Raw genomic sequence first — 16,588 nt, forward strand, 5'->3', positions numbered from 1 at the left:
TTGCAACTGAAATAAAGCTTCTGCAGAGATAAGACAACAGAATCTACTGCAAAGATATATTATATTATGCTAACTACATAAATTCACTAGGAACAAGCTAACTACATTATTAAACCAAGCTTGCCACTTAGATATTGATATAGATATAAAAGAACTGATATAACATTATAAACACTATAAAAGAACCAAACTTACTGTATAGTTACAGTACTAAAACCTACTTTTTACGGAGATACAGGACAAGAAATATGATTATGTTTAATGCTTAATCATTTATTGTGCATACACACACATACACAATATGCACATTAGCTCTCATTCAAGTCAATAAGAACTGAGATGGAGTTCTCTGATTTGGTTATCACGCAATGGGGCTCATTTACTAAGGGGCACTTTTGTCAGACTGTGCACGTGCTTCATGTCTAAAACAGCTTGCACGGGTATTTAAGAAGTGTTTGCACTGGGATTGTGTCGCACGCGACCCTTTTGTGGCGCAGCTGCGCTGGCTTCCATGCAACACAGACTAAGGGGCATGTTGTTGGACGGACCAAGCACCATATTTAGCTTTCAAATTGTATTGCATGCCCTATGTTAAAGGGGCACCACAAAAAAGATGGTGAACTGTGTCGGACCTGAGCAGGGAAGTGACTCATTCATGATTTCTGGCGCACAATCATAGTGAATTGCCGCACACAGCATTATAGATGGACAATGCACTTTTAGTAAACTCGGGTGAACTTGTAAGTAAGTGTGCCCCATTGTGTGGAGTCAGAACTGTCATCCAGAGGCTAATTAGTGCAGGATCACAATTTTTGACATTTCCATATATGCACAGTTACATCATTAGGAATGATTAGGAATTAGGAATGATCCATTAGGCTATATCAGTGATGGCAAACCTTTTAGAGACTGAGTGCCCAAACTACCCACTTATTTATCGCAAAGTGCCAACACAGAAATTTATGATGATTTAAAATGATTTATACTCCCTTCTCTGTCACAGTTTTCATTGATACCAGCACTCTGAGGACACCAATAAAGCAGAAAATAGTCCCAGGTACAGCTGTCACTTTAAAAGCTCTGTGCACAGCAAGTCCTGGGCTGACTGAGACTGCAGGAAGATACCTAGAGTCCTCTCTGGTGATGGCCTGAGTGCCCACAGAAAGGGCTCTGAGTGCCACCTCTGGCACCCGTGCCATAGGTTAGCCATCACTGGGCTATATGATCCATTAGGCTATTATGTTTCCCATAGGCTATAATGCCCTCCGCTGGTCATATATGTCGCTCTCCAGGACTTTTACATTCAGTTGCATCTGTCAGCCAGTAAAAGTCTATAGACAAGGTCAGTGTGCAGAAAGAAAAATATGAGGGTGGCATTAAAGGGATTTTCCAATAGTGCCCCTTTAAAAACCCTCTGCATTATATTTGGGGATGGGAGTTGCTAATCATTTCTATGGCAAGCAAATTATTTCCTCAAGAACCAAAATCTGTGGGCGGGATGCTTGAGAAACCAGCAAAAATAAAGTTTTTTTTACAATATAAAGGAAGCACAAGAGAAGGGACTGCTATCAAATTGCTTTCATTTCCTTTGAACATCTTTAAGAGCAGCAATTTTCTTGTTGTGAATGATTTTAGCACGTTAAATGATTTATTATATACAAGTATTATTGTAGTATCTAGCCATCCAGCCCCCTGTAGTATATAGCCAGCCCCCAGTAGTATATAGCCAGCCAGCCCCCAGTAGTATAAAGCACATTTTTTGTGCTGAAAAACGAGTACATACAGTATGCTGGGGTTTTTTTTTAAATAATATGACTGCTCCCATCTGAAATGTCAATGTGCCTTACACTGCTCTTTTGATAATACAAATGGCTTGCAATGTTTTCTATTATACAGGGTTTTCTCATGAAAGAAAGTACCCTATTTCCAGAACAGATTACAATGCAATGCAACTTGATATAAATCATACTGTCTTCAATTATAAGTGTAGAATCATTTCAGGCTTCTTTAGGTCTTGTGGTTATCTTACTGGTCTGCATCATGATGCCACATCTACTTTGACTGAGTTTTGACAGCTCAAGTCAGCTTCACTTTACTTACTAACCTAGATTCCTAATCTCCAGTTTCACTGTTTTAACCCCTTAAGGACTACGTGCTGCACCGTACTGCTCCCGTAAGTTGCCGTGAGCCCATAGAAGTGTATGGGAGACGTATATCGGCCGTATATACGTCCCCAATACATGTGTGTGAATGCAGCCTAATTCTGTACCATAACAGCATTGCATACATTTTTACAGAATGACAGGTAAAATAATTACCAAACTGTTTAAAAAAAATATTCTAGTGCGATTTGTAAAAACTTTAATGCTTTGAGTCACATTTACCAACATTTCGAGATACTTTTAAGTCTAGTATGAAAAAATCTACAGGGGAAATGCCTTTATGATCCACTGCAGACTCAGATCCTGATGCAGATTTCATACGTAGCAATGAAAGTATTGAGTTCTTCCCCTTTCTTCAGCAAAATTGCAGCTTAAAAAAGCATCACAAACCACCCGATTTTGTCTGGTTTCTGTCAAGATCACAGTAGTGTTTGAAATGAAGGTTTTTACTAAACATACTACAAAGGGCATTCACATAATGTGAACAGAGCTTTTTAGACACTATGGGGGAAATCTATTAATCTGTCCACAACAGAAATCTGTCATAGTTTACACTAAAAAACTGTCTGCACCACATTTATAAAGGGTTTTAGACAGTTTTTATCTCTACAAAGATGGCGTGGCCTGTGAAGAGGGGGTGTGGTCTAGCGCTAAGAAAAAAGGATCCGTGCACCAGAAATACTGCTAACCCGACAGAATTTTGTCCTAATTGCCGTAAAGTAAGCCAAGTAATAGGAGGTGCAGAGTATCACTAGACAGTCTTATACTAGGACAGATTTATCATCCAGCATTAGACACTTTTATAAATCTGGTGCAGAATAAAACTGTCTAGTCTAACTCTAAACTGTCTAAATGAAAGACACATTATAAATCTGCCCCTTTGTTGTTATCTCAATGCTACTAGTTAGCAAAAACTAAGGCAATATTTGGCATATTGAACCAGGAACGCATGTAGCTGGCAAATTCGACAGTGTGCCTTACAGGATTTATTGATATTCTAACTATGCTAAGCAGTGTTTTTTTACATTGTTCAGTTTTAGGTGTAAATCAGAGTGGTGGAGATAGTTGAGCACTGTGATAATAAATTTCTGGCAATGCTGTAATATGGAATGGAGTGAGTTACGGTACTCATGCTAGACATGCTGCTTTATTCAATTAGTGAGAATGGGACCTCTGTTCATGTGAACTGTTCTCATGATGGTGGGGGTCATAGCAGTCAAACTCCCACAATCCTGAGAATAGGAAGTAACATTCAAAGTAGGTACAACCCCTTTAAGTTTTTTTAGGTGTTTTTGATGTTTTATTATGAAGCTTGAAAAAATAAACACCATATACAGGTCATAAACGCCATAAAAATGTGCAAGTCATTTATATATTAGTTAAACGCAGCAGTCCCGATGCTGATCTTCAATAATAGAAATATAGGTGAACAAGTACACTATATGTCAGTAGTTAGAAGTATGGAAAAAGGGGTTGTTGAAAGTCATCCTGCCCCATAGATAATCACACGTTACACTGACACTGACAGTTCCTTTAAGCAGAAAACATTAAAACAATGACATGGCCACCACAGAGTCCTGATCTAAACCCAATAGAAAACCTTTGAAAAATACTTTGTGAAAAAGTTATGGCCAAGAAACCGGAATAACACCAGAGCAGTGTGAGAGCTAATTATGTCCTATGGCTGTAGATGTGCTGAAGTCATTCAGAGCTAAGGCCTGTGCACTTCATACTGACTATGGTGCTAATCTTTGTGCTACAGTCATTGCTGTTCTCTAATTATCATGATCATGTTCAAGTTTTATTTTGATATAATTTGATTATTCCATTAATCAATGTTATAGTGGTATGGTAAGGGCGGCACGGTGGCTGAGTGAGTAGCACATCTGCCTTGCAGCACTGGGGTCCTGGGTTCGAATCCCACCCAGGTCAACATCTGCAAAGAGTTTGTATGTTCTCTCCGTGTTTGCGTGGGTTTCCTCCGGGTACTCCGGTTTCCTCCCACACTTCAAAACATACTGTTAGGTTGTTTAGATTGTGAGCCCCTTGGGGACAGGGACCAATTTGACATGCTTGTGCAGCGCTGCGTAATCTGTGTGCGCTATATAAATAAAGAATTATTATTATTATTATTATGGTGTATCCTTCGTATGTTGATCAATGTAGATTACATTGTTTCTGAATAATCAAGTGATCAGACATTATTAAGCGCCGATTACAGGTGTCTGGTTAATTCAGTGCTCTGATATTTGCTGTCCATTTCCCTGCAATTTCTATGGCTTGATATTTTGTGTAACCAACCTCTGCAACGTTTACTTTACCATTTTCTTGTCACGCACTTCTGTGCTCGTTGCTATCTTTGATTTGACCTCAGTTTATCCGAGACAGGAACCAGTGATGGCTATGGGTGAGTTTAGGGCTTGCACCCCTTTGTTGTGATAAATTAACCAGCTGCTACCTACTCCAGGAGTCTGGTCCCGATGGTACAAAACCTGGCTGAATGTGCATACCAACAAGAACAGCTCCACTTTTTATTTCATGCCAGTCTGGGTTAGAAACCAATGTTAAGTTACCAGATTTTTTCTCTGTGGAGATAGAAGGTTTTTTTTGTCCTTCAGAGAAAGCTGCAAGTTATATTTCATTTAAGACCCCAGTCCTCAGAGAACAATGCTTAACGATTGAGTATGATTATTTTTCTTTTGTGTGGGGAATTTAGGGAAATTGCCATTTTCCTCTGCTCCAGAAGCTCCTGAGTTGTATTCTTTAGATTTCTTTTTCTAGGCTTTGGGTCTGCTGTATGAGGACCTGCCTATGCAGCAAATCAGTTGATATATTTATGTCAGGGCTAGCATCCAGCATGAGACTATTGTAAAGGGTTTAGGAAGTGATGTATTCTCTCAGGCTGCAATGATCGTGTTCATTTCAGGCGAAATCTGTCTGATAATGTCCAAGATTTTATTATAAGCTGCCGGGTCTTAGTACACTGGAAGAAGCTATGTTTGGGGATTTTAAGATGGATAGGTGGATTAAGTAATGCAAGTGGGAATGCTTGCATTGCACTTCTCCCCATTCACCTGTGTCTTCTACCACTGCACCTTCCACTCCTGTTAAGGAAGAAGTTGAGTAATGCAAATAGAAGTGTACAAACCCTTGCAAGATGAAGTGGGAGCTAAGTCAGCTCATAAACACAGAGATCTCTGTAAGATGAATGCCCTGTGCTTTTACTGTTGGAACTCTGGTCATTTTATCCAGGCCTGTCCAACCAGACCTCTAAAGAAGAAGAATCTGCACCTGAAGAGGTGCTTAGGTATTTCCAGAACCCGTTTGGTCTATTTGCTTTCTGGCTGAGAATATGGTGTCTGACAAACGTGATATTCATTCAGGGGACAAAGACATCAAGATCCTTAATCTGCCTAATGAAAAGGAATTTGCCAAGGAATTTGTTTGTTGTCAATATGCTTAAATTGCATGGGGTACCTTGAGCTGTTGTTTTTGATCAAGCGGTACAATTTGTATCTGTAAGTTTCTGGAATGTGTTCTGTCGGAGGTTGGGGTTATAATTGTCAGTGTCACCACCCTCTCACCATGAGACTACCACACATACGGAAGATGTCAACCTGGTTAGTGAACAATATATAAGAAGCTTTATTCCTGACTGCCAGGAAGAATGGGGATGTCAGTTATCTATTGCAGAATTTGTCATGCCTCTGTTTTTCTGCCGTATTTGTTTCAAACCTTTCAGTAAAACTTTTTTTTACATAATTTTCATAGATTTACCCACTTGACTTTATGTATAATGTCTAATGTTTCCATGTGGAAAAGTCCTGACTCCTGAACCGTTTAAATATTCCTGTACGAAGCTATCATGATAAAATTGCTACAATGGCATGGGGGCAATTCCAAAAAGTAATTCAGCATCCAAGAAAAAGATCCTGACATCTACAAACTTCTACTGCCTTAGCTAAAATGTTTTCATGTGTTTATGGAGGTCAGGTATGCTTCCCTAAATTAGTTTACCACTGAAACAGTGAATTGATAGCAAAGCCTACAATAACTACCAATCTCTCACTGGCCAAAAATATACATTATATTTAATAAGGATTAATACATGACAGATATAGGTCTATGGACCCCTTTCCCGCAGCAAAGCTGACCATGAGTTTGGGAGTCTATATGTTGAACATGGCAAACTTTACATTTGGCTTTGCCAAATCAAAGTGGTAAGCGGACGGCCTATTTATCCTGTGAATATGTCATACATATGAAACATGATAATCCCCCTTCAAAAGTTTAAATGGGTATGGCAACATTATTTTCAGCATTTCATTGAAATATGTTAACCTCAATTTATATTTGAGGTGGCCTAAAGGCTAGTAAATTCTGAGATTATATTGGCTTCAGTTTAGGACAGGTGGAAGCAACTAAAATAGCAATTGTTTTTCAACATGTTAAACAGAATTAGTAATTCCACAGCTATTCCACAAGCATCAGAAAAGGCTGAAATTTGCTCGTTTCTGATGTGTATTTTGGTGCGATTTTGCCTCTGCCATTGGGCATCTGATGCAAAATCTGCAGCAGAAAAGCTTTACCACTGCAGATTTTTTCTGCATTGTATATGTAGGATTGCTTTCAATGCCATACATTATGCTCTATTCCCTACTTAAAGGAAACCTACCACTTGTAGTGGCAGGTTTCCGATGGAAATACCGGGCACCAGCTCAGGGTGAGCTGGTGCCGGAGCTTATTTTAGTTAGTGTTTTAAACCGCGGTATCGCGGTTTAAAACACTTTTTAAACGTTATAGCCGGCGCAGGGAGGTACGCGCTCGGCGCTTACCGTGCACGCGGCTCTCATTCACTTCCTATGTAGCCGCGCGTACCTGCCTGCGCCGGCTATAAAGTTTAAAAAGTGTTTTAAACCGCGATACCGCGGTTTAAAACACTAACTAAAATAAGCTCCGGCACCAGCTCACCCTGAGCTGGTGCCCGGTATTGCCATCGGAAACCTGCCACTACAAGTGGTAGGTTTCCTTTAAAGACAGTGACCCTCAACATTGCCAGGGTCTATGCATTCTGAAACTTACCAATAGGGCACAACCTGCTAACTCATTTAAGGTTCTGCCATCCTTTAGGATAAGATACTATGGTCGTAGCAGTAAATCCAGACTCATAAAGATTTATTATATCCATTTTCTCTGAGTGAAATATATTCTTCATTTTGTATTAAAGGAATTAACCTGTTGAATAGCCTTAAAGGTAACCATTCAAATTTTTTGTGTTGTCTGTGGGCATCATGTAAGCAAAGCAAATTAATGCATATTTTTGTGAGAAGAGAGTCAGTATAACCTGTCCATTAATTAATACTCTGCTCAATCCCTCTGCGCTCTAACAGATGCAGGTAAATGGTACCCTTTCTAAAAGTTAGGCAAAGACAAGTTAGACTACTTTAATCAAAATGTTCAAGGCTCCCACCACATGTATGTGTTTTAGAATTGTGCGCTAGCGCTTGTTTTAGCGGCTAGCACACAGCCTCATGTATTTTTGTGGGTGCAGTGGTTTTTGTGGCTCTATGCATGAGCCAACTGGCCCAGTCACAAAATTTTATTCCTGCTTTTCTACTGTCACAAGTGTTTGTGCTGACCTCACACGCCAATGACAAACAACAGATCATGGGTCCCAATGGCGTAACTAGAGGCTGATGGGCCCCAGTGCAAAGTCTATGCCAGGCCCCCGACTATAATGTATGGTTTATAGTAATAGTTTTCTCATATGGAAAAGTGACACCATAAGCGCCCCCTAAACCTCTTGGGCCCAGGTGCGATCGCAACCTCTGCACCCCCTCAAGTTACGCCCCTGATGGGTCCATATTATGGCACTCTAATGCTGAATGATGAATTTGATGTACTTTGACTGTCTAGTCTTACTTTACACTTTCTTTTTGTCATCAATAGTTTAGGCCAAAAACTTTCACACCATGGGCCATTCCCCTATTGTAGCTCTAAAAGCTACCTAAAACCCTCAATAAATATTGTGCAAAGTTTTTTCACACCAATTACATCAGTTTGATAAATATGCCCTATTATTTATACCATCAACATCGACTTTAACAGAATATTCTGGAAAACAAAAACAACCCCTGCAACACCTGATGCTGAAAAAAATGTGTCCACTTTTGCAGTATATACACTAGTAGTTTAGCCAATATTTTTCCAAAATACACAAATGATGTATAAATGTAATGGTGTCACACATGCACTACAATAAATGAAAGGCTATCACCATTGTGAGTTGAAATAAAACCAATTGTATTAAAATGGAAAACCCTGGAAAGATAAAGAATAAACTGATCCACATGTAAAGTCAAGAAAAATCAATATCTATTGGTTACAGCGAAACAAAGATCTGTACTGCACGTTAATGAGATGCAAGACCAATGACAAGATGAAGATGTGAGCCTATTCAAACCATTCAATGTGCATATCCCAAATAGTTTTTCTGTTCTAATAGAAGCATTTTATTTTCTAGACCTCTTTATGCCCATCAGCTTATGGATTTACCATTTTTATTTTTGATATACTGAAAGTTTTGAGGGTCCCACATTCTGCTCAACTGGTAAGATATTCATATGAAATCTATAAATACTGCAAGGTGTTAGCAAAGACAAGAAAGAACATATGCAGCATATTAATTCATCTGATCTATGCACCAGCAAATTATTTCATATTGTGGTTTACATGAACATTTTTCACATGGAACATTTACCTGCTCTGGTCCCAGTTAGCAGCAAATAATACCAGTATCTTCCTCCCAAAATGGTCAAGATTAGACAGTACTCCTGGGAATCCATCCTTGAGCCCTTGCTTTATACCTGGATCAGTGGCCTTGAAGTTCTTGAACATATCCAGGTTTTGTTGTCTGTACTCAAAATATTGGGCCAACAAGCGAAAAGCCTCAAAGTGGTTAAATTTCCTTGCCCTCAAGAACCTCAAGATGAAGGCGTCATCTGTCCTGAGGAAACCAATATCTGGTCGCGTAATAACCATGTCTCTTACCTCCTGGATATCCTGATGCAAGGTATCTGGGTTCTCATTCAGCTCCAAGCGAGCTTTCTCCAGGGTCTCAGGAGACAGGCCAGCCTGTAAGTGAGTCATATTGACTGGGCAAGCACAGTTCTCCTTCTGTTCCTCAGAGGCCCTAATTCCAAGTTGTGCCCAGCAAAAAATACAGGGCACAGATCTTGTAGAAATGAATGAAGCCCAAGCTAATCCAGATTAAAGATCTCCTTCACAGCTGTGTAGAATCACTGAATCCCTCGGTTTTCACACCATTAAGAATAAAGAAATAGAAGCCCTTGTTGCTTTATCTGCCAGGCTCAAGGATAACAATTGATGAGATGAGGAGAGCGCCCCCAGGCGGCAAATGGGGGGCACAATTATTCAGTAGCACGACTTATCAGCTTTTTGGCCATAATTAAGTGGATCTATCCCAGTAGAACTGAATCTCCTTTCCTTGATGAAATCTCCTTGAATCCGAGCATGCAGTAGCCCTGTGATTTCACTGGGCAGAAGCCTTGGTATCCTTGGTAGCCATGCAGCAGGGGGTTGAGTGGTTATATAAATCCCATCCTGTAGAAATAGATGTCAGCTCATGAAGGATGCGGCAGCCTGCAGTACCTGAGACAAGCAGCAGCATCACCGGGCAGGAGGAGGCTCCTCTACATGTGGCTCATTGCAGGCAATAAGGATGTGGGGAAGGGCTGGTCCAGGGGCTCCACTTCCTCCTGGATCATATGATGCCTGCCCCCATAGCCTGGATGGCGATGAGATGAGAGCCTGCCCGTCTGTTCTGTGCATTCATCACTTGTGGTCCTGCTGCTGCTGCTAGAGGGAGTGTGACGTCAGCCTTGGCCCAGCCAGTACTATGCAGCTAGTAGCTGGGACTCAGCAGTCTGCAGCATCCTCCCTGCTTTTATCTCCCCCCAACATGCCACTCACAGGCTTTGTTAGCCATCTCCATGTAACTCTGCACCTGCTGTCTCTCCCTTTGTAGTCAAACCCCTCCCTGCATAAGCCCACCATAAGGCTACAGCACTGGCTGCTATCATTCACTGGAGTATAAATATTTAAGTGTATTTCCTATACACTGTATCCTTGTTAGATACACATTGCAGAAAATGCTCTTCGGTTGTATGTTAACTCTTAAAGCTTCATGAATTGTAGACCCTTTCAGCTCTCCATGTTAGATAATATTTGTACTTCCCAAGAAATAGCAGTTATGCAACAGCTTTATTCAGCTTCTCCTTGTATTGTTCCTCTATTATAACTTCTGAAAATGTCTAAAAGTATTGATAAAAGGGTGAAATAATTCTTTTAGTCAAAGAATGTGTGCCCAGAATGAAACTTAGTAGTTGATTCATAGATTTCATAGGGAAGTAAGGATTTTCAGGTAGTGAATCAAATCTGAATATTTTCTAATACCCTTTTGACAAATCCTTAATATACAATAACAGCAAAGGTCTAACAGATCCATTAAAATGTCTATTGAATTTTTATTGTGTCCTTTATTGTCTTTCTGTACCATGTCTGTAAGCCTTCCATTATTATTGTTTTAGTGAAAAATGAAAAATGAAAACAGATTTATTATAAATTAATAAAATTATTGAGGATATTTTCATTACAAAAAGTGTTTTAGAGGACTAGAGGTGGTTATATATCCATTTCCAGGACAATGAAAGCCAAATAGGTTTGGACTGAATAGATTCAGATTTAAATCTTACAAAAAATGTGTTGAAGTTTCATCAGTAAGCAGCCCCCAACGCACGCAAATACACACACTGGTAACAGCCAAGTGTCAATCTATAGGTACATTGACAATCTTTATTCTTCAGCAGAAAGATTAAGAGAAAGCAAAAAAAATGTTATTTAAAAAGATTTCAGTATTGGTATTTTGTGAAGAATATGAGGTCATTTCTATTTCATGTAAGGAGAGTTGAGCTGGTGGTACCATGCCGCAGCAAGTCCAACCCGCTTTGCAGCGGGCTCTGGTGAAAACCGGGTGCCACTTATACTCCTACTCCTGGAGCCTGACACTCTTACACAGCTTGTAGAAACTATGGCCATGTGTGTTAGCCCATAGAAATAAATGGGGACATATGCTAGCTGTTGGGACAGTCCAAAAACAACAGCTATATGCATGCAACCTAAAGCTGAGGATCTGCATTGAGCTTAAGGTGCAGATTTTGATACAGTTTTTTTAACCAAACCCATATTTAGCAAAAAGGAGACCCCTCTCTTCTTTATATTTCCCACTATTTTTATTTAATGAGCTCAGAAACATGGGACATAGGACATGTCCACAGTGGATATTATTAATCAATTCCAGCCATGGCAGAAAGACATGACAGCCATAGGAGCTCCTTATTTGCTATGTAAATCTTACCCAGTATGCTGTAACTGTGAGTCAATGTGAGTCAGCTGCCAGCAACTTCACCGTAGCGAATACATACTTGTATCCATGTCTTTAGACAGTGTTTACACATCTGCCCAATCTGTATAATGGTGGATTTGCACGAATGTATGCTGAACGTCCGATGTAATGGAGAGGAGGGGTGACCCCTCTCCTCTCCATAGAAATGCATGGCCTACGGGCTGTGCACACATGTACTATCTTTTCCCTGTGTAGGGAGCAGTACGGGGCCTCACGTGTGCGCCACTGTATCGCTCCATGCAGCCATTGCTGTCTATGGTGGAAGTATGTACAGCCGCAAGCTTGCAGCCATACATACATGTTTTTGTGGGAGACTTTTGACTTTTTGTGCTTGTAAAACAATGCATAATAATTTTACCATGTTTTATTTAGTTTAACCCCTTACTTCCATAACTTACAACCTTAACCCCTTCAAGACTGCTATACAGCTATAAATGTCCCTGTATAGATAGCATGTTGTTAGACATTTAGATAGTATCCAATTTGAAATGGTTATATATCTTGAACCATGAACACAGTTCTGGTGTCTTAAGAGAAGAATCCAAAGTCCAAAATGACCTCCTCCTCCTTCCCCTTCCGCTGGCCAAGTTCCAGTGATCTGCATTGCTCAGCTAGGTGCCCTCAGTGCGGATACATGAGGGAAACAAGAAGAGGCTTTGCTACTGGGGAAAAAAAAACACCACCATTCTACACCATCACCTTCTAGGAACCATAATGTAACATCCGTGCCAAAGTCTGTGGCTAAGATTTCTGCTGTGTTTAGATTGATTAAGCCATACCCAGCTCACTGCAGCTCATCCCTGTACAGCAAGGGCTACTAGAGTAATGGACAGCCTTTCCAGTCTGCTGCAGGAACAACCTTTATATAGTATATCTGCCTAGTTCCATTTCTCATTGATGGTTCCACAAGTCTTGAGACATTTGATGTCCATTTCCCTTGCTATTGCTATGATGTATATTTGACCTTAGCTACATTTATTCAACCTCTCTCTAGTTATATGATTCTGTCCCTTTGGTGCCATTTTTGTTTTGACCTGGTTCTGTTCATTGTTTGTTTGTCTGCCCCTCTCTGTTAGTTACCCTTTCTTGTGCACTCAGTATAGGGATTGTCAACCAGAAGTCCCTAGCTATTAGTGTTTGCAAGGCTTGTTACTTATGTGACAGGGGTTGTGGGTGAGTCTAGGGCCTACATCCCCTTCTCTAACAAAAAACCTTAGAAAATTTGTGAAAGTAGCTTTGTGAGCGTTATTTTCTGTGTTAAGACCTATAGTATTTATATGTATAACCTTATAAATAAATAGCCTCATAAATAAAGAATGATTTTTTTTGTTGTTGTACAGGATAAATACTATTAAAATTTTCTAGCTGTAGAAGAAGTACCCTGAACTACACCATAAAAAAACAAACAGAGGCACGGCACTAACAGGAGACGTGGCTGAACAACGGGAGCACCTACGAAGGTAAGCATAAGTTCCTTCCTGTCTTCTTACAAGTTATAGTTTTTTCTTTATACCCAGACAATCCCTTTAACAGTACAACATGATTAATGCTAGATTTTATACGCTCTCTAAAATATGCATATGGGTCAGATTTACAATTTGTCTGGGTCATTTGAGAGAATAAGGAATAAGATTAATGGGAAGGTTTTTTCCAGTGAAGTTTTAAGCATTTGTGACATATTACTAATTGCTTTAGATTAATCGGTCAGCATCACCTCAGAGCATCAGAAAGGACTTGATTATTAGAGATTCCTTAAAGGAAACCTACCAGTTCAAATGGTAGGGGTAAGGTGTAAATACCGTGCACCAGCTCACCCTGTGCTTACTTTCGTTAGTGTTATTAACCGCTCTATCGTGGTTTATAGCTGAAGCTGCTTCGGCGCTGGTAGGTTTCCTTTAAGTCTCTTAATCTCTAAATTTAAAACATTCTACAGATTTCCTTTAGACTCTTTGCCTAATCACATGGCAGAACAAAATGGGGCACATTTACTTACCCGGTCCCTCGGAGTTCCCGAAAGAGCATTGTCTGCCGACAATGCACTGTGCCATGATTCAGTAAGATTGTGCGCCCGATTTCCTGAATGTGTTACTCCCCCGATCTGGTCTGCCAAAGTTCACCATCTTCCTCCCGGTGTATGTAAGTGCATGTCTTGCGACACAATTATAAAGTTAAATCCCGTGCTTAGAACTAATCAGTCGGATCGTCCAAGGCCCCCCCCCCTCCCACCTATTTGTGTAAAGCCGGTGCTGCAGCACCAAAATCCCCTTCTAAATACCTGTCCCAGCGGCGCATTCCCCGAAAATGTCAGAAAACAGAAATGCGATCCGCAAACCCTTAGTAAATAAGCCCCAATGAATGATTATTTATTATGATTAAAACAGAAAATCCTAGTTTCATAGGGAAGTCAGGAGGAAGCCTATTAAAAAAGCAGAGAGCAACAGGGATGATCTACATGATCACATGCACTGCATGTAACATACAATACATAAGATGTACTACGTGTCCTCTCAAAGTGAGGATCAGACACCACATCTCCGATCCAAGCAAGAGAGATGCGATTGGGGACATAATGGGGATTGTTTTCGTCTCTCGGTTATAGCTATAGAAAAGTTGACTCGCCATATGAGAGGAGGAGATCACAGGAGGAAGCTATTAAACTGAGAGACATTTTGAATTTTTACTCTCCTAACAAGATACTCGATTGGCTTAAACAGAAGACAAGTGTCTTAACAAACGTCATATACCAATATGAAATAGTGTTTTAAACAGGAAGGGTGAACAGAAAGCACTATAAAACTTAACTTTTAATACATAATAGCTATAATTTTTTTTAGAAAGCAGGACCACACTCCTTCTCAGAAGAGCACATAGATGGAGAAAATAGCAATGCACAGTATACAATATGGAGAATCACATCAACAGTAATATAAATGAAAAAAGAAATGATCTCACCCATATAGAGTAGCAGGTAGGCTGGTAGACAGGGTGTAGCTGCCATAGGAAGTCCCAGACTAAGAGTAGATGGAAGCACTGCATCTAAGATCTCCCTGTAGCTATTCTTTCCATGTTCCCCAGAAAAAAACGCCCGTCCTAACAAGGACAGTACTGTGAAGTCCCTATAAACTGAGACAACCCTATGACTGCCTACAAAAGTCTTTCCAACGCGTTTCCAAACCCACCAAGGAGGGGGGGGGGTCCTTCATCAGGGGTATACGTGACAGAGTACATGAAAGATAACACACTTGACACACCTAGGACAGTGGTCCATAAAGAGACACAATGGTGTATACTGATGGCGGCCAATTTGAGGTTTATAGAAGTTATTGACAAACTTTTATTAACCCTTATTTACAGAAAAAATACTTCCAATGTTATTTTGTTTTGTTTTTTTTGTGGGGGGTGCTTTTTCAGTGTTTCACTCCCCTCCTTCCACAAGTCATATCTTTTAGATGTTTCCATATAAATATTATATATATTTGGGCTTCTTATCTGCAGGTCAAATTGTACTTTCTACATCTCACAAGATCTGCATCTATATTATTCAAAAATGAAAATATTTTCAATAAAAATTTGAAGATTGAAAATTGTATTTTCTAGTGGCACAATTTAAAATTCTGTACTGAGATGCTGGAAATAAATTTCAAATATGGTGTAACACCTGTATCTTTTTCATGTTTTGAAAAGAAGTGTCATTCTTTGTGGTATGGGATGAGCCCTCTCCATTCTCCCTTTTGTGTCGACTGATTGCCAAGGTTTAACCTTAAGGACAAAATGACATGGTACACATATAAGGTAGGTTGTAATGAACCTGGAAATACTCAATGGCCCACATTTATCAAAAACAGTGCAAACGGTGCGGCAGAGGCATGAATTTTGGTGCACATTCTTTCAGTGCAGAAATTTGTGTTGCGTTGGGTATAGTGCACAAATGTGTCCCACTCACTTTATAAATACATGTGCAAGCAGTTTGCACTGAAAAGAATGTGCAAAAGAATGTGCAGGTGAAGGGGCATAATAAATGTGGGCCTTTGTGTAATTTTTTTAATCTATTTTTTTTTATTTATTTTTCAGTAAGATGCCACCTTGTTTTGGGGTGCTTGGGGTTGGTGAAGGTAAGTCAAATATGTACCCCTTTCACAAAACTAACTGAGATGTTGTGGGCGCTATGAACAAGGCATCAAAGGCCATCTCCTGCATCCTGCTATCACCGAGATAATAACAAGTAGGTAGCCAGGTAGGAAGTGTTTTCTTGTGCTTTTTATTCTTAGCGTCTATGATACTTATGGGCTCTCAATAGTTGAGTGAACATCAACTGTAGAACAAGGTTTCTAGACAAAAGTATTATGTAAAATGATGAAGAACAACTATCCAGGCTTAAATGTATTGGCTCATCACCTTAATTTATTTGCTATTTTTTATGATTGTTACATTGTATAATTCTTTGGTATTATTATGTTTAGTTGATTATTATCTCTTCCTAGGTTACATTTTTCAGTATTACTATTGCTTCTTATGTACTAACCACTGTATGTTATTAGTCTTTAAATGTTTTTTTTTATGTAGTATCATTGTTAAAATGTTATTTTCCTGTTTCCAGGCATCTAAAGCAATATGTCACAAATGCTTAAAAAAACCTTCCCATTAATCTAATTCCTTGTTCTCTTAAATGTCCCAGACCTATTCTAAAGCTGACCCGTTGTTTGTGCATATTATAGACAGCATATAAAAATCTATCTTAAATAGAACTTACAACTAAGTCATAACTAACCTTAAATGCAGTATTATTCATTATTATTATCATTTCAGAAATGAATAATAAACTTTGCAATGTACGTCATTAAGGAAAAAGTTTCTGTCTCATGTTTTGCCATTTTTTATTGTTAAGAATTGTTATATCATGGAAAATGGAATTATTTACTAAATGCACCAAATTCCTTGTACG

At 39.5% G+C, this 16,588-nt stretch overlaps 1 protein-coding gene across 1 annotated transcript in view; it reads right to left on the bottom strand.

The window, feature by feature from the left end:
* CLVS2 (clavesin 2) overlaps positions 1-10,077 on the bottom strand; it is a 30,766-nt gene extending 20,689 nt beyond the window's left edge. Inside the window, exon 1 of the mRNA XM_072141663.1 lies at positions 8,923-10,077. Coding sequence (XP_071997764.1) covers positions 8,923-9,311 — 389 coding nt within the window. The 5' untranslated portion in view covers positions 9,312-10,077. The remainder of the gene's footprint in view (positions 1-8,922) is intronic.
* Positions 10,078-16,588: the final 6,511 nt, after the last annotated feature.

This window comes from Engystomops pustulosus, chromosome 3 (assembly GCF_040894005.1).
Source record: "Engystomops pustulosus chromosome 3, aEngPut4.maternal, whole genome shotgun sequence".
Lineage (NCBI taxonomy): Eukaryota > Metazoa > Chordata > Amphibia > Anura > Leptodactylidae > Engystomops > Engystomops pustulosus.